Below are 13,258 nucleotides of genomic sequence, written 5' to 3' on the forward strand. Positions count from 1 at the left end.
AAAGATGTCTAAATGCGTTGAGTTATATTTTCGAATTTGCGTGCCTTCTACAACTATCTGAGTGCCTGGGCATCTAACGACGCGCTTGCCTATGGTGCCTCGCAGGCGAATCTGCGACCCGAACCGCGTCAGTGGATCTATACCAACGACCATGAGCTGAAAATCCCAAAGAGCATGCCGCTCACTTATGCGCAGATGCCATTCAATCTTCATAAGCTCACCGATACGCAGCAGATCACAGAATTGATCGGTAGCATTCGGAAACTATGCAAAAGATTCGAGGAGCGCGGCCTGCCGAATTTCCCATCCGGCATACCGTTTCTCTTCTGGGAACAATACATGGATCTGAGGAGCTGCTTGGGAATCGCTCTTCTGGCCGCTTTGAGCGCAAGCATCATCATCGTTGGGGTGCTGTTGTTGAATATGTGGGCCACCCTGCTGGTCGGCATTTCCTTAGGTGCCGTCGTTCTGCAATTATTAGGCATCATGGGTCTATTTGACATCAAACTGAGTGCTGTACCTGCCGTACTGCTGGTAATCAGCGTCGGCATAGCTGTTCACTTTACGGTGCACATTTGCCTGGTAAGTGCAATTTAAAATAAATTTCTTCGTTTAGTGTTATTTTTTAAGCTTAACTTTATGCTCCTCTTTCTAATTCCTCATTTCGATCATATTGAATTATGACATCAAAAGCGAGAAATCACATGTTTTTTTTTCAAAATTCGAAAATATAACTCAACGCATTTAGACATCTTTGCGATCGTTATTTCAACGATCACATTAGTTAATATGCGCTAATAGCTTTATATTTTATTGACCGCTTCTGCTAATATCACATGAATATTTTTCAGAGTTTCATCACTAGTGTGGGAAGCAGAGATCGCAGAATGCGCTTAGCTCTGGAGCATATGTGTGCTCCGATCGTCCATGGCGCGCTCACCATGCTGCTTGCAGTGGCGATGCTTGCCTTCTCCGAATTTGACTTTATAGTCAAATATTTCTTCTTCATACCATTATGCGTAATCGGCGTCGGCCTCGTAAATGGTATTTTCTTCTTCCCGATTCTGCTGTCTCTAATTGGCCCATCAGCGGAAGTGATCCCGAACGATTATCCGGATCGTATATCTACGCCGACACCGCCGGCATCACCAATTGTGAGAAGATCTAAGCCTCCCGCACCGCCAAGGAGGTCTCATAAAATCGAGAACGCTAGGTTGCATGCCGAGCCGTCACTCACAACCATCACAGAGGAACCTAACTCGTGGCACAGCACACAGGAGTCTTGCATCATTGTCCAACCGGAACTCAAGGTGGAAACCACATCCACGTGCGGCAACCAGGTACGTCAAAAAATTGTTCTAATAATAGACTTGCGATAAATCAATCAGCATGGAGGCGTATCTCACCTAATAAAGTGTAATATCGCGCATCCTCTCCGAGCATGACTAACGAGCGTGTTCTCCTGTCACTTTGACTAACAGAACTGTAGCGGATCGGACACGAGCGGGTCTAGTCGAACGTCACCGATTCCGTCCACTCCACACATTACCACCAAGGTCACCGCAACGGCGAACATCAAAGTCGAGGTTCATACACCGTTAACCAGTGAGTATAAATAATTTAAAAAATTCTCTAATGTTTAAAAATGCCGCTTGAGGTTTTACCCGAGATTTAAACTAACTTGAAATGCTTTTTTTTACTAACACAATTGTGATCGAGTACTACTGGAATTCGCTTTTGAATAAGCTCGATCTGATTTCTTTTTCATGAGATCGATAATTCTAACTTTTCAGAAAAGTTTTATTTTGAAAATTAGAATAAATTCGCGCATTGCTAAAATATATAACATTGCAAAACTCTAAAAGAGAATTCATAAAACTATGTAATGTATATTTTTTTCTGATTTTTTATATAAATACCGCTCTACTTTCTCATAATAAGTCTTTACGTATTAATCCTCATTTTTTCGTTATTATAATAATAGTTTTGCAAGTTATGCAATTTAATGTCATGATAAAATATGCTTACCTCTGTCAACATTATTATAGGCGGAGTGGATCGTAGTGAAAAATGCCGGCACACTAGCACCGGTAGTCGAAGGAGCTCGCGCTGCAGTGCGAACGTTAATGCTGGGGAGTCTTCCGGCTCCAGTTCTGAGCCGGATTCAGACTTTAACCCAAAACATTGATAACAAGAACCGAGGGGACCAGCAGCTGCTGCTCAAGTACCACGCAAAGCGGGAAAACACAGAAGGCTGACTAGTATAGATTAATAAATTTTTCATCTTCTCTTCCTCTTTCCTTTCTCCTATCTCGGCCCTTTATCCGTTTCTTTTTCTTTCTTTCTTTCTCTCTCTCTCTCTTTCTCAAATGAGTAATACAACAGCATAGTTGTTTTACTCAAATATTAGAAACGAAAGTATTACAACGCACACACAATTGTATTTTTACAATGTATGTAAGTACTTTTTGCAAAAAAACATTAATATCGCATGTTTAATACTTTTTATACCGAATTTTAAAGTGACAGACACCTATAGGAAATATAAGAAACAAAATTGTATTTATACAATTATATACAATATAATATAATACAATTACAATATAATAGAATTTAATTAGAGTTTTTAAGATCAGGATCCATATTTATATTTTATACACATATTATAAATATACAAATTGCGCTCTCTATAACGGTTTTTTAAGCAAATTACTAAAGTTTTTAATCATGAGAAAAACCATAGACATAGACATATACACACACACACAAACATATATATATATACAATATAAATCGGGTATTGATGATATAACCTGAAGAATAGAGCAGGAAAAATTAGAAAAAATTCCATCTCTTTTTCTGACGAAAGATTGCACAGGCATAAATGAAAAAAAAAAAATACTTTTTTGATTCTTCAGCTATCTCTCATTTTCTCTCCTTTTTATCTCTTCCTCCAGCAAAGTTGAATGTAGAACTTCTGCTCGGTCTATATGTACTATGTCTATGTATCTATGCGCAAAATTAATTTTTAAGCAAAATGAAATGAAATGGCATGTTATTTGAATATTTCAACAGCGTATTAAATATGTGATAGTATTATCAATGACAATAATGCGCGCGTACAACTTTAATAAGTAAATTTACTAGACTATTTTAGTTAAATTTATTTAATTAATGACTTGCGCACTGCGAGACAAGAGAATGGTTTGGATCATATACTATCAACAAAGACATAAAGACATTGAATGATTTATTTTTTATAGATAGTATATGATAGTATCTATTTTGTCTCTATTTAGTAAATGAAAGGCACCAATGTGTGGTAATATTTACAAAATATATACTTAACTGGGAGAGAGCACTTATTTAGTTGTATATACCTGTGTTATTACAGGTATCTTTAATTAGAAAAATTAAAGATTTACCGCCGCTAGGATATGCGATGTTCTTCAAATGTAATTGCGAAATATTTTTAGAAGAGAAATGCCTTTTTTATGGGTGCGACGGAACTTTCCGATATTATTATTTATTTTTTCGATGTTAATGAGAAATACATACATATATACATATATACATACATATTTATATATGTATGTATGTATGTATGAGGATGTGTATGTATGTGTATGTATATGTATACGTAATGCGCAATGTGTATGTGACTACGAGCGATATACCGAATCTCTGTGTGTGAGACCTATTTATTATTTATTTTTATAATAATAATATTCCTCGGTGTTTTTCGCACGCGGATATGCGTGTGCGAAGCGGTGCTTGTACGATTTCGCGCACGAATCTGATGTTGACTTGTAAAAATACTTTTATTTATGTCTTATATAAGTGAGAATAGAACAACACACGTTGCGTACGCGGCGTACAATGACGGTACTTAATTTAATAGAGTATCCTATTCCTATTCTGATTCATACCTCTGATGTGTTGTGTATAAATCTGTGTAATATATATATATATATATATATATATATATATTTACATATATATATATATAGTACCAGTGACCAATAGTCACGCATACATGCGAAACGCGTCGTCACGTAAGGTGTGACACGCGCGAAATTATGTACAATATATTAAGCGAGAAGTATTTCTTTAAGTCAAGTCAATTTTTGTATACATATGCGAGTACTCGAGATGCGTATTTAAAGCGGCCTGCGAGACGGCTTTTATATACTTTGTATAAAGTTGTATTCTATAAGTTTGCGGAAGGGAAAAAAATAGTCAATATACCTCTAATATACGTATAAATTGCACCATGACTATTACTACAAACATAGTAAGGATCTAATTATTTTTGATGTAACGAATTTTTTTTGTAACAGCGACCCTCTACTTGTATGATTTATAATCCAATTTTTGTAAATACAATAACATTGTAAGAAAAATCTTTGTACATTTTTACTGTCGTCACAATATCTGCTAATATTAAGATATGAAATTACAAATATTTTGTTTTACTGTGGAACTCGTACATACACACACACACACACACACACACTCATACATACCTTAAAAATGTTCAAACTGTATTAAAAAACATGTTGGCTTTCACTTCTCATAAACTTACTAAAAGTTTCATCAAGATAAATATCTTTTATCTTTGGAACTAATTATATACATGTTACAAATTAATTATAAAAATAACATTTTTATTTCAATATTTTGGAATTTTTAATGAAGGAAGCTCGATTTTGTCAAGAATTTGTTATAAAAAAAGGATACTTTTGTATAAATTACAAAAATATATAAATAGTGTTTCATCGATTTGTACTCATTTTTTAAAAATCTATTATTTTAAATATTACGATAGAGAAAGAAAAGCTTAAATAAATCTATTTTGATACGTATTTCTTGAGAAACTCTGGAAAGAAAGGTAAGATTTCTCTGAAATCGCTGTCTGTATTGCAATTTCTCGGACAAATGCAGTACCTGAAATGACTGGAATTTAAAAGCACGCGCCGGAAGTTGCGCCATCTGTACTGCGAACGACTCGGCTCGTTGATCGACTTCCGTCCTGATCGGTTTACGCAACAGATCAAGACGGACGGTATCGAAGAGGAAGAAATTTTTGTCGGACGAAGAGAAAATCCTCGAGCGAAAGGATGTTGCGCGTCGTAGCGTCACGCGTGGCTTCGGCGATGGTGCCCCGAGTAACGGCCACAAGCCTCGTCGGTGTGCAGAGCACCAGGGCATCCCACGGTTCCAGGGAGTCCGATGAGGAGTTCGATCAGCGATATGTCAACTTCTTCAGCCGCAACGACATCGATCACTGGGAAATTCGAAAGGCCATGAATGATCTGGCTGGTGAGCTCGTGTCATCGATTAACGTTCCTTCGGTCAATGAAATCGGCCAAAATGACATTTCTCTAATTATATATGAATTAATTGAGACTTGATACTTAGTCTGCTTTTGTCGTGACAAAAATACTAGAAATGAATGAAAAGACGTCAATTCCTTTTAATTGCACTACGTTATACTTCTTAAGTGGAATCAGCAATAAATGTCTTTTAAACAGCTTCTTTTTGATCGATTCCAAAACTGTTCTTCCTTAGATTAAAGGGAGATCATCATTCATTGTACTTTTTCATTAAGTTTTAAATTAAAGTGCAGTTAAAATTCATTTTGAGTTGCTTGAAGAATATGACTTTCATCTATTTTCCTCCAAGTTTTATTTTGCTATAAGCTCTTTATTTTCAATCATAAATTATATCTAAAACTTTGACCATTTTTATTGAAAAATAGATTTATTCTAAATTGATCAATCAATTCATGTTACCAAATTTGCTTATGATTATTGAAATACCTAATTTAGAAGAAGAAATAGAAAAGATAAAAGTTTAAAGAAACATAGAAAGTGCAGCTACAATAGAAAGAACAAAATTATCAGTAACAAATCGCCATCCTTAATTATCCATATCATGAAATATAAGGGTGTTTATATTTTTATACTGTCTCGGTCTCTTGTTAATATATACAGATTGTAAAATGTGTGCTAATAATTATATATTTGATTTAGGTATGGATAATGTGCCAGAACCAGTCATTATATGCGCAGCATTGAAAGCTTGCAGAAGATTAAATGACTTTGCGCTCGCCGTAAGATTCCTAGAATCTGTAAAAGATAAAGCTGGACCACATGCCGACAAGGTTTATCCTTACATTCTTCAAGAGATCAGACCCGTTTTGGACGAACTAGGCATCAGCACGCCCGAGGAGCTAGGTTACGACAAGCCGGAATTAGCCTGCGAATCAGAATACCATATGTAACAGGTTAAAAATTATATTATAAATATTAGTATTTATATGTTCTCTTAGCTGCTGCTTCAGGTGCATATGATAAAGAATAATTATCAGCAAGACAGAACTTTCCATGTATCTGCATTATCAGCAGCATTGTTGAATAAAAAACACGATTGTCATAATTAATGTCTATCGTTCATTAAAAATTAAACGTAATTAATAATATTATACATGGAACTTGTCAGAATTTAATTTAAGACTTAGTTGCAAAAATATATGATAATATTAAAAACATTTAACATTTGCAACAAATAGTGATCATCTCTATTTTTGGTAAGGAAAAATCTGTTCCAAATTGCTTCAAGAAATTGTTGTTCAAATCACAAATTTCGAGACGTTTTATGGATTATTTAAAGATTGTCGGAATCGCCTTTTCTTTCCGGACGTCACATATGTTGCATTGTAAACGCGATTCAGTTGTATACAATTGTATTGGCCAATATTATTCATTAATCTCAATGTCAAGTAATTAATTTGGAGGCAAAATTGAAATGATGATACGATAACATATTTATAAATTATATGACATGGAGATTGGGATAATACAGCAGAAAAGAGTCATGTACACATACGTCTATAATTATCTAAAGTCGTAATACATATTTTTTTTGTTTCTTGAATGACATTTAACTTAATTTATGCTCCGTGTGTGCTTTGTTACAAACAACAGAGGGAAAATATAACATGTTTATCTTACATATACATGGATACTGATATATTACATCATTAATGTAGTGGCCTTGAATCTTAAAAAAACAACGCAACAATTAGTATCTAGTCATTATGATACGTTTTTAATATAGTATTTATCTCTAATCTCAACTCTATTTCTTCCTATAATGTTATAAAAATCTCTTTGGTATTATTACACACGATTTTGAGGGCAGTTTGTTGTTTCAATGTTACGATCTTTAAGATAAATGGTCATTATGTAGTTTCCCAACTCAATTTACAATTTACACAATCAACATATACAATACATATTTATATAATGTATGTTATATACAACGGAAAAAAGTGGAATAGTAAAAAGAGTATAAAAAAGTATATACCATAATAGAGGAAACAAAATTATTACAAAAAGAGATGATTCTAACTTTTGTCACCGCAACATTGAAACAAGATTGCACGCAAAAAATACACCTTTCATCGCTTTAGATACATTATATAAAAATGGATTGATGATTTAAATACCATATGTGACACAGTCCGACTATTTAATGTAAAATAGAATCCTTACTTTTGATTACCTTCAAATGGATCGAAGGATAATATATATGTATATGAATCCTGGTTTTTACAATCGCGTATTCTGTTTTAGAAAATTAGTACATACATACACGTTTGATCGTAGTTTCGATAATTTTCAAGAGATTGACATTAAAATAATCCTTCATAGAAATATAATTTACTACCTTTTTCTTTTATCGCGTTGATAAAAATCATACGATTTTACGATTGCCCTTATCGATTACGCTAATCAAAGCGAGTAGTAGTAGTAATAGTAAGTGGTGCAATATAAGATTCTTGTAAAATAAGATTATGGACACACGCTTCTCGCGTTGGTGCGTATTGAAATTTCAAATCCATTAATATCCTGATTTTTTGTTTTTTTGTTTTTTTTTTTTTTTTTTTTTTGGAAAAAATCGATTACGCAGCCTCTGCGAGAGCGGATAATGTAATTTATAATTCATTGCGCGAAACGAAAATGATAAGGGGACCAAACCTGTCTCTCTCGGCTCCGCTAGTTCTTCGCTAATTCCTCATGAAACCAACGTCCTTACATCGACTGGCACTTGAAATGCAAATTCACAGGTATATTTTGTATAGATATATTACAAGAAGAAGAGCGAGCACTTTTCGTCGAGTGAAAAACTGATGCGTATGCCCCCGGGAAAATGCTCGCCGTTTGGTTTTTCTTTCGGTGGGGCCGCGAAAATTAAACGAGACAAGATAAGACGATACGCGCGCGACAAGGTTTTTCGTGCAGGGCGAGATCGCGGCGTCCGGTCCGGCCAGAAGACTGCGCGATGGAAGTGGAAAAGCTACCAGCAGGAGCGTTGTGCTCTGACCACCATCGTCTGGTTGAGAGCTTTCTACGACCGACGACAAGGCGGAGAGGGAGTCGAGCGGCACATTGGCGTCTTTGGGGCCCGATCCGAGCATTGGCGTAATCTTGTCGGAGACTTGAGGCCCCAGGTCGCGTGAGAGAAAGGCACGCGCGCGGCGAATAGGCACAGCACGTAGAGAGACAGACACCTGCGTCGCCACCTGACAGAACGAGAAGAACACACAGACATATCACCCGCACCCACACATACACATCCGGAAAGCGGGCTTGATATCGAATTGGTAAGGTCATTGCTGCGTGCGACGGTGATATTTGCTCTCGCATTGCGGCGATAGGATTAATCTCCGACTCTGCTTTGCAACAAACTGCTCTGACGTATAATTACGATGGGCATGACATATATATGTGGATGATTATAGCCGTGATTGTTTGATTTCTATTTTTTTTCGAGAAAACATACATCTTACATCCTATTTGTACCCGTCAGAAATGCTTAACTTTTTTTTTCATTATCTCTACTATCGATTCTTTATGTATATATTACATATACAGGAGCTGTTTTCATTTATCTTGACCATCTGGCACCCTCATTGCTTTTAACACGGTGCGAAAATTTTTTCGCACCATTTACAGAAAAGCAACAGATGTACTCCAAGCGTTCGAGATAAATAAAATTCTGTATATTGTTACATAACTCTGCGATAGAAAAAGAAAATGATCGGAATTTTCTGATGATCATACAATTCAAACACATGTTACAGTTCGAAATATATCTCGAACTCAATTATCTCCAACTACTCAAACAAAGTGATCACGCGATTCGTTCAATCTGTGTCTGATCGCAATTTTTTCGTTCACTTGTAAACATAGATTCGATGTTCATAGACAATCAATTTTTTTGAAATCGAATTGCGTGATTTTTCTCGTTTATTTAGACATAACAAATATTTGTAAATTAAAAAAGCTTCATGCCTTTGTTAAATTTTGAAGTCAATTATTTTGTGCTAATGTGAAAATCGAAGAAAAGAAAAACTAAACAAATTTTCTTTACTGCGCTATTATGGAAGCGGAGGAGCTTTCATGCTTGCCATGGTATAATTATCGAAAACAATTAAAAATATGTCTTTGGCGTGTATATCAACCTGATTCTAAGACTAGACGAAATTATATGCTTGCGCAATACCGGAAAGCACGTTTGATGACTTTCGGTAGAAAAAACAATGAAAGATAGATAATGTCGCAAATTATTCGCGAAAACAGAGATAGGGCATTCGCCCAGTGCGATGCGATAGACTTCTTTGAAAATTAATACTACATCTGAAAAATTGAATTGCAAGTGACCCTCAAGCATTTACGATGAATCTCGAGTACAAATACTCTAGACTAATCTTAATCAATATTACGCACTTGTCCATTCTCACTTTCGGATATAATCGCTGTACGCAGTCAGAGCAAGACACACTACACAAGTACAGTGACTCAAAGAGAAAAAAAGAACACAACACCAATCCATTACTAATTCTCTCACACTTTTATCTTTCTTCCCCGTGTATCACCGTGGTACGCGCGCATACGTGCGCGGGTGATATGGAGCGATTTCGGATTAACTAGATTACACTTAAAACACAAGTTTATTCCGGGCTAGATACAGTTTGTTGTTGTTGACTATCCTCGTCCTTAACAACCTCGGCTTGCATAGCCTTCGTCAAAACATTGGCATCCTTCAACGATATTACTTGAAGGACTTGATGCTCTCCGGCGGCGTTTATCATAGTCATAGGATGGCCCTGTATAGTGACGGCCTCAATGGTGGTGTCGCCGTTACCTGGCTCTACCTTGGGTACCTGTACCATCGGCGTTACCACTTGCATCGTTCCGTCGCTTTGAATATTGGCCACCATAGTTTGATACATACTGGCGGACACTGGCACAGTGATCACTCCCGAGACTGAGACAGGATATCCTGAAACAAACACGCAGTTAACGTTCGCGTACTATCCGTGATCTGGAGCGTGCAGTGATTTATATTGCACAAACTGTAAAAGAGAATATAAAGAGAAAATGATAAACAAGTATCTCAATTATACTCACAATGCGACAACGTCAAGAAGCTGTTTGCAAAGCACTAAAATCGAACCAACGATTGAATCTGTGCGTGATTAAAAATCGTGTTCGCACTACGAATTTTTTATATTCGGAACAATTTTAGTATCTATAGTAACAATTAAACTACTACTTCATTTTATACAATCGAACATGTATTATTTTAACCCTTAATTGATACATCCTATCTTTTTTCTTTAACTGATCTTGTCCATCTCTTTTATTGTGGTCATTTTATTTGCAAAAAGAAAAAAATATTAAAACGGAATTACTTATACCGCTATCGAGATGGGAATATAGATGATATTATAGGTTTTACAGATTAGAGGATAAGGGAAATGACAGTCTACTATGTATCAGTTAAGAGTTGAAACTTGAAAAAAAATCATAGAAGCAGAATCATATATATTGCGTATATATCGAACAATTTGAAGACGCAAAAATAATACCATTTAATTAATGTGGCATGTGTTAAAAGAGAGAAACAGATTTAATATTGGATATTTGATTTAATGCTATAATCTGATAATTCCCTCTTTGCCACATCCTTTTAACTTATATCATAATAAAGAAACACAGTTAACGCTCTATCTAAGAAAACTAAGACGTTTATAAGGGGCAGCGTAAGTGTTTAAGCTGTTTGCAAAAAAAAACTTAAAATTTCAGGTGTCGCATGAGAAATTTCGTAAAGCACATAAATGCCAGCACGACAGACACATTATTTATTACAAGCAACTTAAACACAGAGACTGCTAAGATGTATAAAAAATAATAAAACATCAACAAAAAATACTCTATGTACAGCAAGTTTATTTTTCTTCATTTAATTGAAGTCGGTAAACCAATCTTCAGTGATAATGATAAATATAATAGTCGTAGAACAGTTTCTTCCGTTATCGTGGCATCTTTTAGTCTTTCATTTTTAGCCATTTATTAAGTTGAAAATTTTAAGAATCCAATAGCGAGAGATATGTGTTTTCTTTAAGTGATTATCTGCAAATCATATTTTTTTTTTTTTTACTTGAGTCATTATTAAACTTTCTGCAGGAGAGTTCTTTGACATATGTAGCTACTATAAGAATAATTTCTTTTATGTACAAATGTGTGTTATACATGCATTATGTGTAATATATACAGAGTGGCCCATTTTATATAGTGCATTGATATTTTTCGAAAATCAAGACTTTCATCAAAAAATGTTTCGTACAAAAGTTTTGTGATTTTGAGGAGGATATAAAATGATGCTATTGGTTTGATCTTGGATGAAGGTCATAAGATTATTTCAAGGTTATCTTAATTTTTTAAATGGAACTACTCTAATTTGTTTATATAAAAAATGAAGATGACCTTGAAAAAATCTTCATCCAAGATCAAACTAAAGGCATCATTTTATATCTCCCTTAAAATCACAAAACTTTTGTATGAAACATTTTTCAATGGAAGTCTTGGTTTTCGAAAAATATCAATGCGTCATTTAAAATGGGCCACACTATATACATATATATATACACAAGAAAAACTTAATATATCTACATGCATATTACATATAAATAAATGCTATTCTTTTAAAATTGAGAAAATTCAAAATAAAGTAGCATAAAATAGTGCATAAACATGTCAAATAAATGACGTAATCTAAATCACATGTCAAAGTGCAGATATCTTTCTTTAATTAATACTTGTATACGGTTACTTCGTGAATCACATATAAACGCGCTTTTTGGATTCTTAAAGAACAAGATTTTAAATAAAGCGCTGTGCATAGCTCCATTTATATAAAATTGCTATGTATATACAATACAAGGCAAATACATAAATTCTATTCCACATTATCCTACTCCGTAATACAAAGTAGTACAACACATATAGACATGATTCCCGATTGGAGCATAGCAGACAGCATGCAAAGTAACAAAAAAAAAAAAAGAAAAAAAAAAGGAAAGAACGCATTACTGCTCGATCATCTCCTGGCCGGCGACGGTGCAGAGCCTATAAAAAACTGTTTTACCGTGTCCATCTTCTCCAGTGAGGATGATTTGACCGTCTTGACCTAATGTCGCTTCTGTAACTGTATTCAGATCAACGGCCACACTAGCACCATCCGTACTACCGGCTACTTCTGCTAATGCTTGCACTTCTCCTTGACTTGTGTGGATCTAAATGCAATCGTAAACGAGACATAATTGTACTTATATATTATGTGTGATTAATAATGCAAAAAAAGATTTTATTCTATTTTTTTTTTAATTATACAACATATCAAGAATGTTATGAATTTTCTTGTTCCTAATCTAATTTTCACAAAAAAATAATTTCCTAAAAAATAATAGAACCCAATAAAATGTATATTTCAAAAACAATTTGGAATGTTTAAAATTATATATTTTATGAGATAAAATATTATATTCATATGCCTGCTATAATTCCATTTTCCTTTATATTATCTGAATTTTGATTTGTATTCTTAGAATGAAGGTAATCTAGAAATAAAAAATTGAGAAGTTCCTTATAAATATCATGTTTAATATTTATATTGATTTCTCGTACTTCCATCTGTATTTGGTTCATATATAGTGGCCTTTACTTATATATATATATATATATCAGACTTTTATATATTTTATCTAGACTGCTAACATAGTTATGTCTCATATGGTGACATATGAAACAAGGACAGCTATTTACAATTGGACGTGTGTGTGTGTGTGTAGTGTATATGTAAGTAAGTGTAAAAATATAAATGTGTATTTAACTCAACTTTTATA

General features: G+C 34.4%; 3 protein-coding genes across 10 annotated transcripts in view; 2 read left to right on the forward strand and 1 right to left on the reverse strand.

Moving 5' to 3' along the window:
• Nucleotides 1–45: 45 nt before the first annotated feature.
• On the forward strand, nt 46–2,899 carry LOC115243446 (protein patched-like). The gene is made up of 4 exons (XM_029820466.1): nt 46–582; nt 852–1,340; nt 1,482–1,605; nt 2,049–2,899. The coding sequence occupies exons 1-4, from the start codon at nt 175–177 to the stop codon at nt 2,186–2,188; spliced, it is 1,161 nt and encodes a 386-aa protein (XP_029676326.1). The 5' UTR covers nt 46–174; the 3' UTR covers nt 2,189–2,899.
• Nucleotides 2,900–5,011: 2,112 nt separating this feature from the next.
• Nucleotides 5,012–7,019, forward strand: LOC115243531 (cytochrome c oxidase subunit 5A, mitochondrial). Its single transcript, XM_029820624.1, has 2 exons — nt 5,012–5,322; nt 6,036–7,019. Exons 1-2 carry the CDS (start codon nt 5,121–5,123, stop codon nt 6,284–6,286), a joined length of 453 nt encoding a protein of 150 aa, XP_029676484.1. The 5' UTR covers nt 5,012–5,120; the 3' UTR covers nt 6,287–7,019.
• A 1,810-nt stretch (nt 7,020–8,829) lies between these two features.
• LOC115243527 (DNA-binding protein P3A2) overlaps nt 8,830–13,258 on the reverse strand; it is a 13,395-nt gene continuing 8,966 nt past the window's right edge. For all 8 annotated transcript variants that reach the window (XM_029820612.1, XM_029820619.1, XM_029820620.1 and 5 more), the window contains exons 7-8: nt 12,502–12,649; nt 8,830–10,353 (exon numbers count right to left, since the gene is read on the reverse strand). In XM_029820612.1, the coding sequence (XP_029676472.1) occupies nt 10,022–10,353; nt 12,502–12,649 (480 nt within the window). In that variant the 3' untranslated portion in view covers nt 8,830–10,021. The remainder of the gene's footprint in view (nt 10,354–12,501; nt 12,650–13,258) is intronic.

The sequence above is a fragment of the Formica exsecta genome, unplaced genomic scaffold, assembly GCF_003651465.1.
Source record: "Formica exsecta isolate Colony F162 unplaced genomic scaffold, ASM365146v1 scaffold72, whole genome shotgun sequence".
Classification (NCBI taxonomy): Eukaryota; Metazoa; Arthropoda; class Insecta; order Hymenoptera; family Formicidae; genus Formica; species Formica exsecta.

Bases quoted from the DNA above. Each gene is read 5' to 3' on its own strand.
- LOC115243531 (XM_029820624.1), top strand. From the start codon at position 5,121: ATGTTGCGCGTCGTAGCGTCACGCGTGGCTTCGGCGATGGTGCCCCGA. The intron at 5,323-6,035 runs GTGAGCTCGTGT...TATTTGATTTAG, and splicing joins GGCCATGAATGATCTGGCTG to GTATGGATAATGTGCCAGAA.
- LOC115243446 (XM_029820466.1), top strand. From the start codon at position 175: ATGCCGCTCACTTATGCGCAGATGCCATTCAATCTTCATAAGCTCACC. The intron at 583-851 runs GTAAGTGCAATT...AATATTTTTCAG, and splicing joins TTACGGTGCACATTTGCCTG to AGTTTCATCACTAGTGTGGG. The intron at 1,606-2,048 runs GTGAGTATAAAT...ACATTATTATAG, and splicing joins GGTTCATACACCGTTAACCA to GCGGAGTGGATCGTAGTGAA.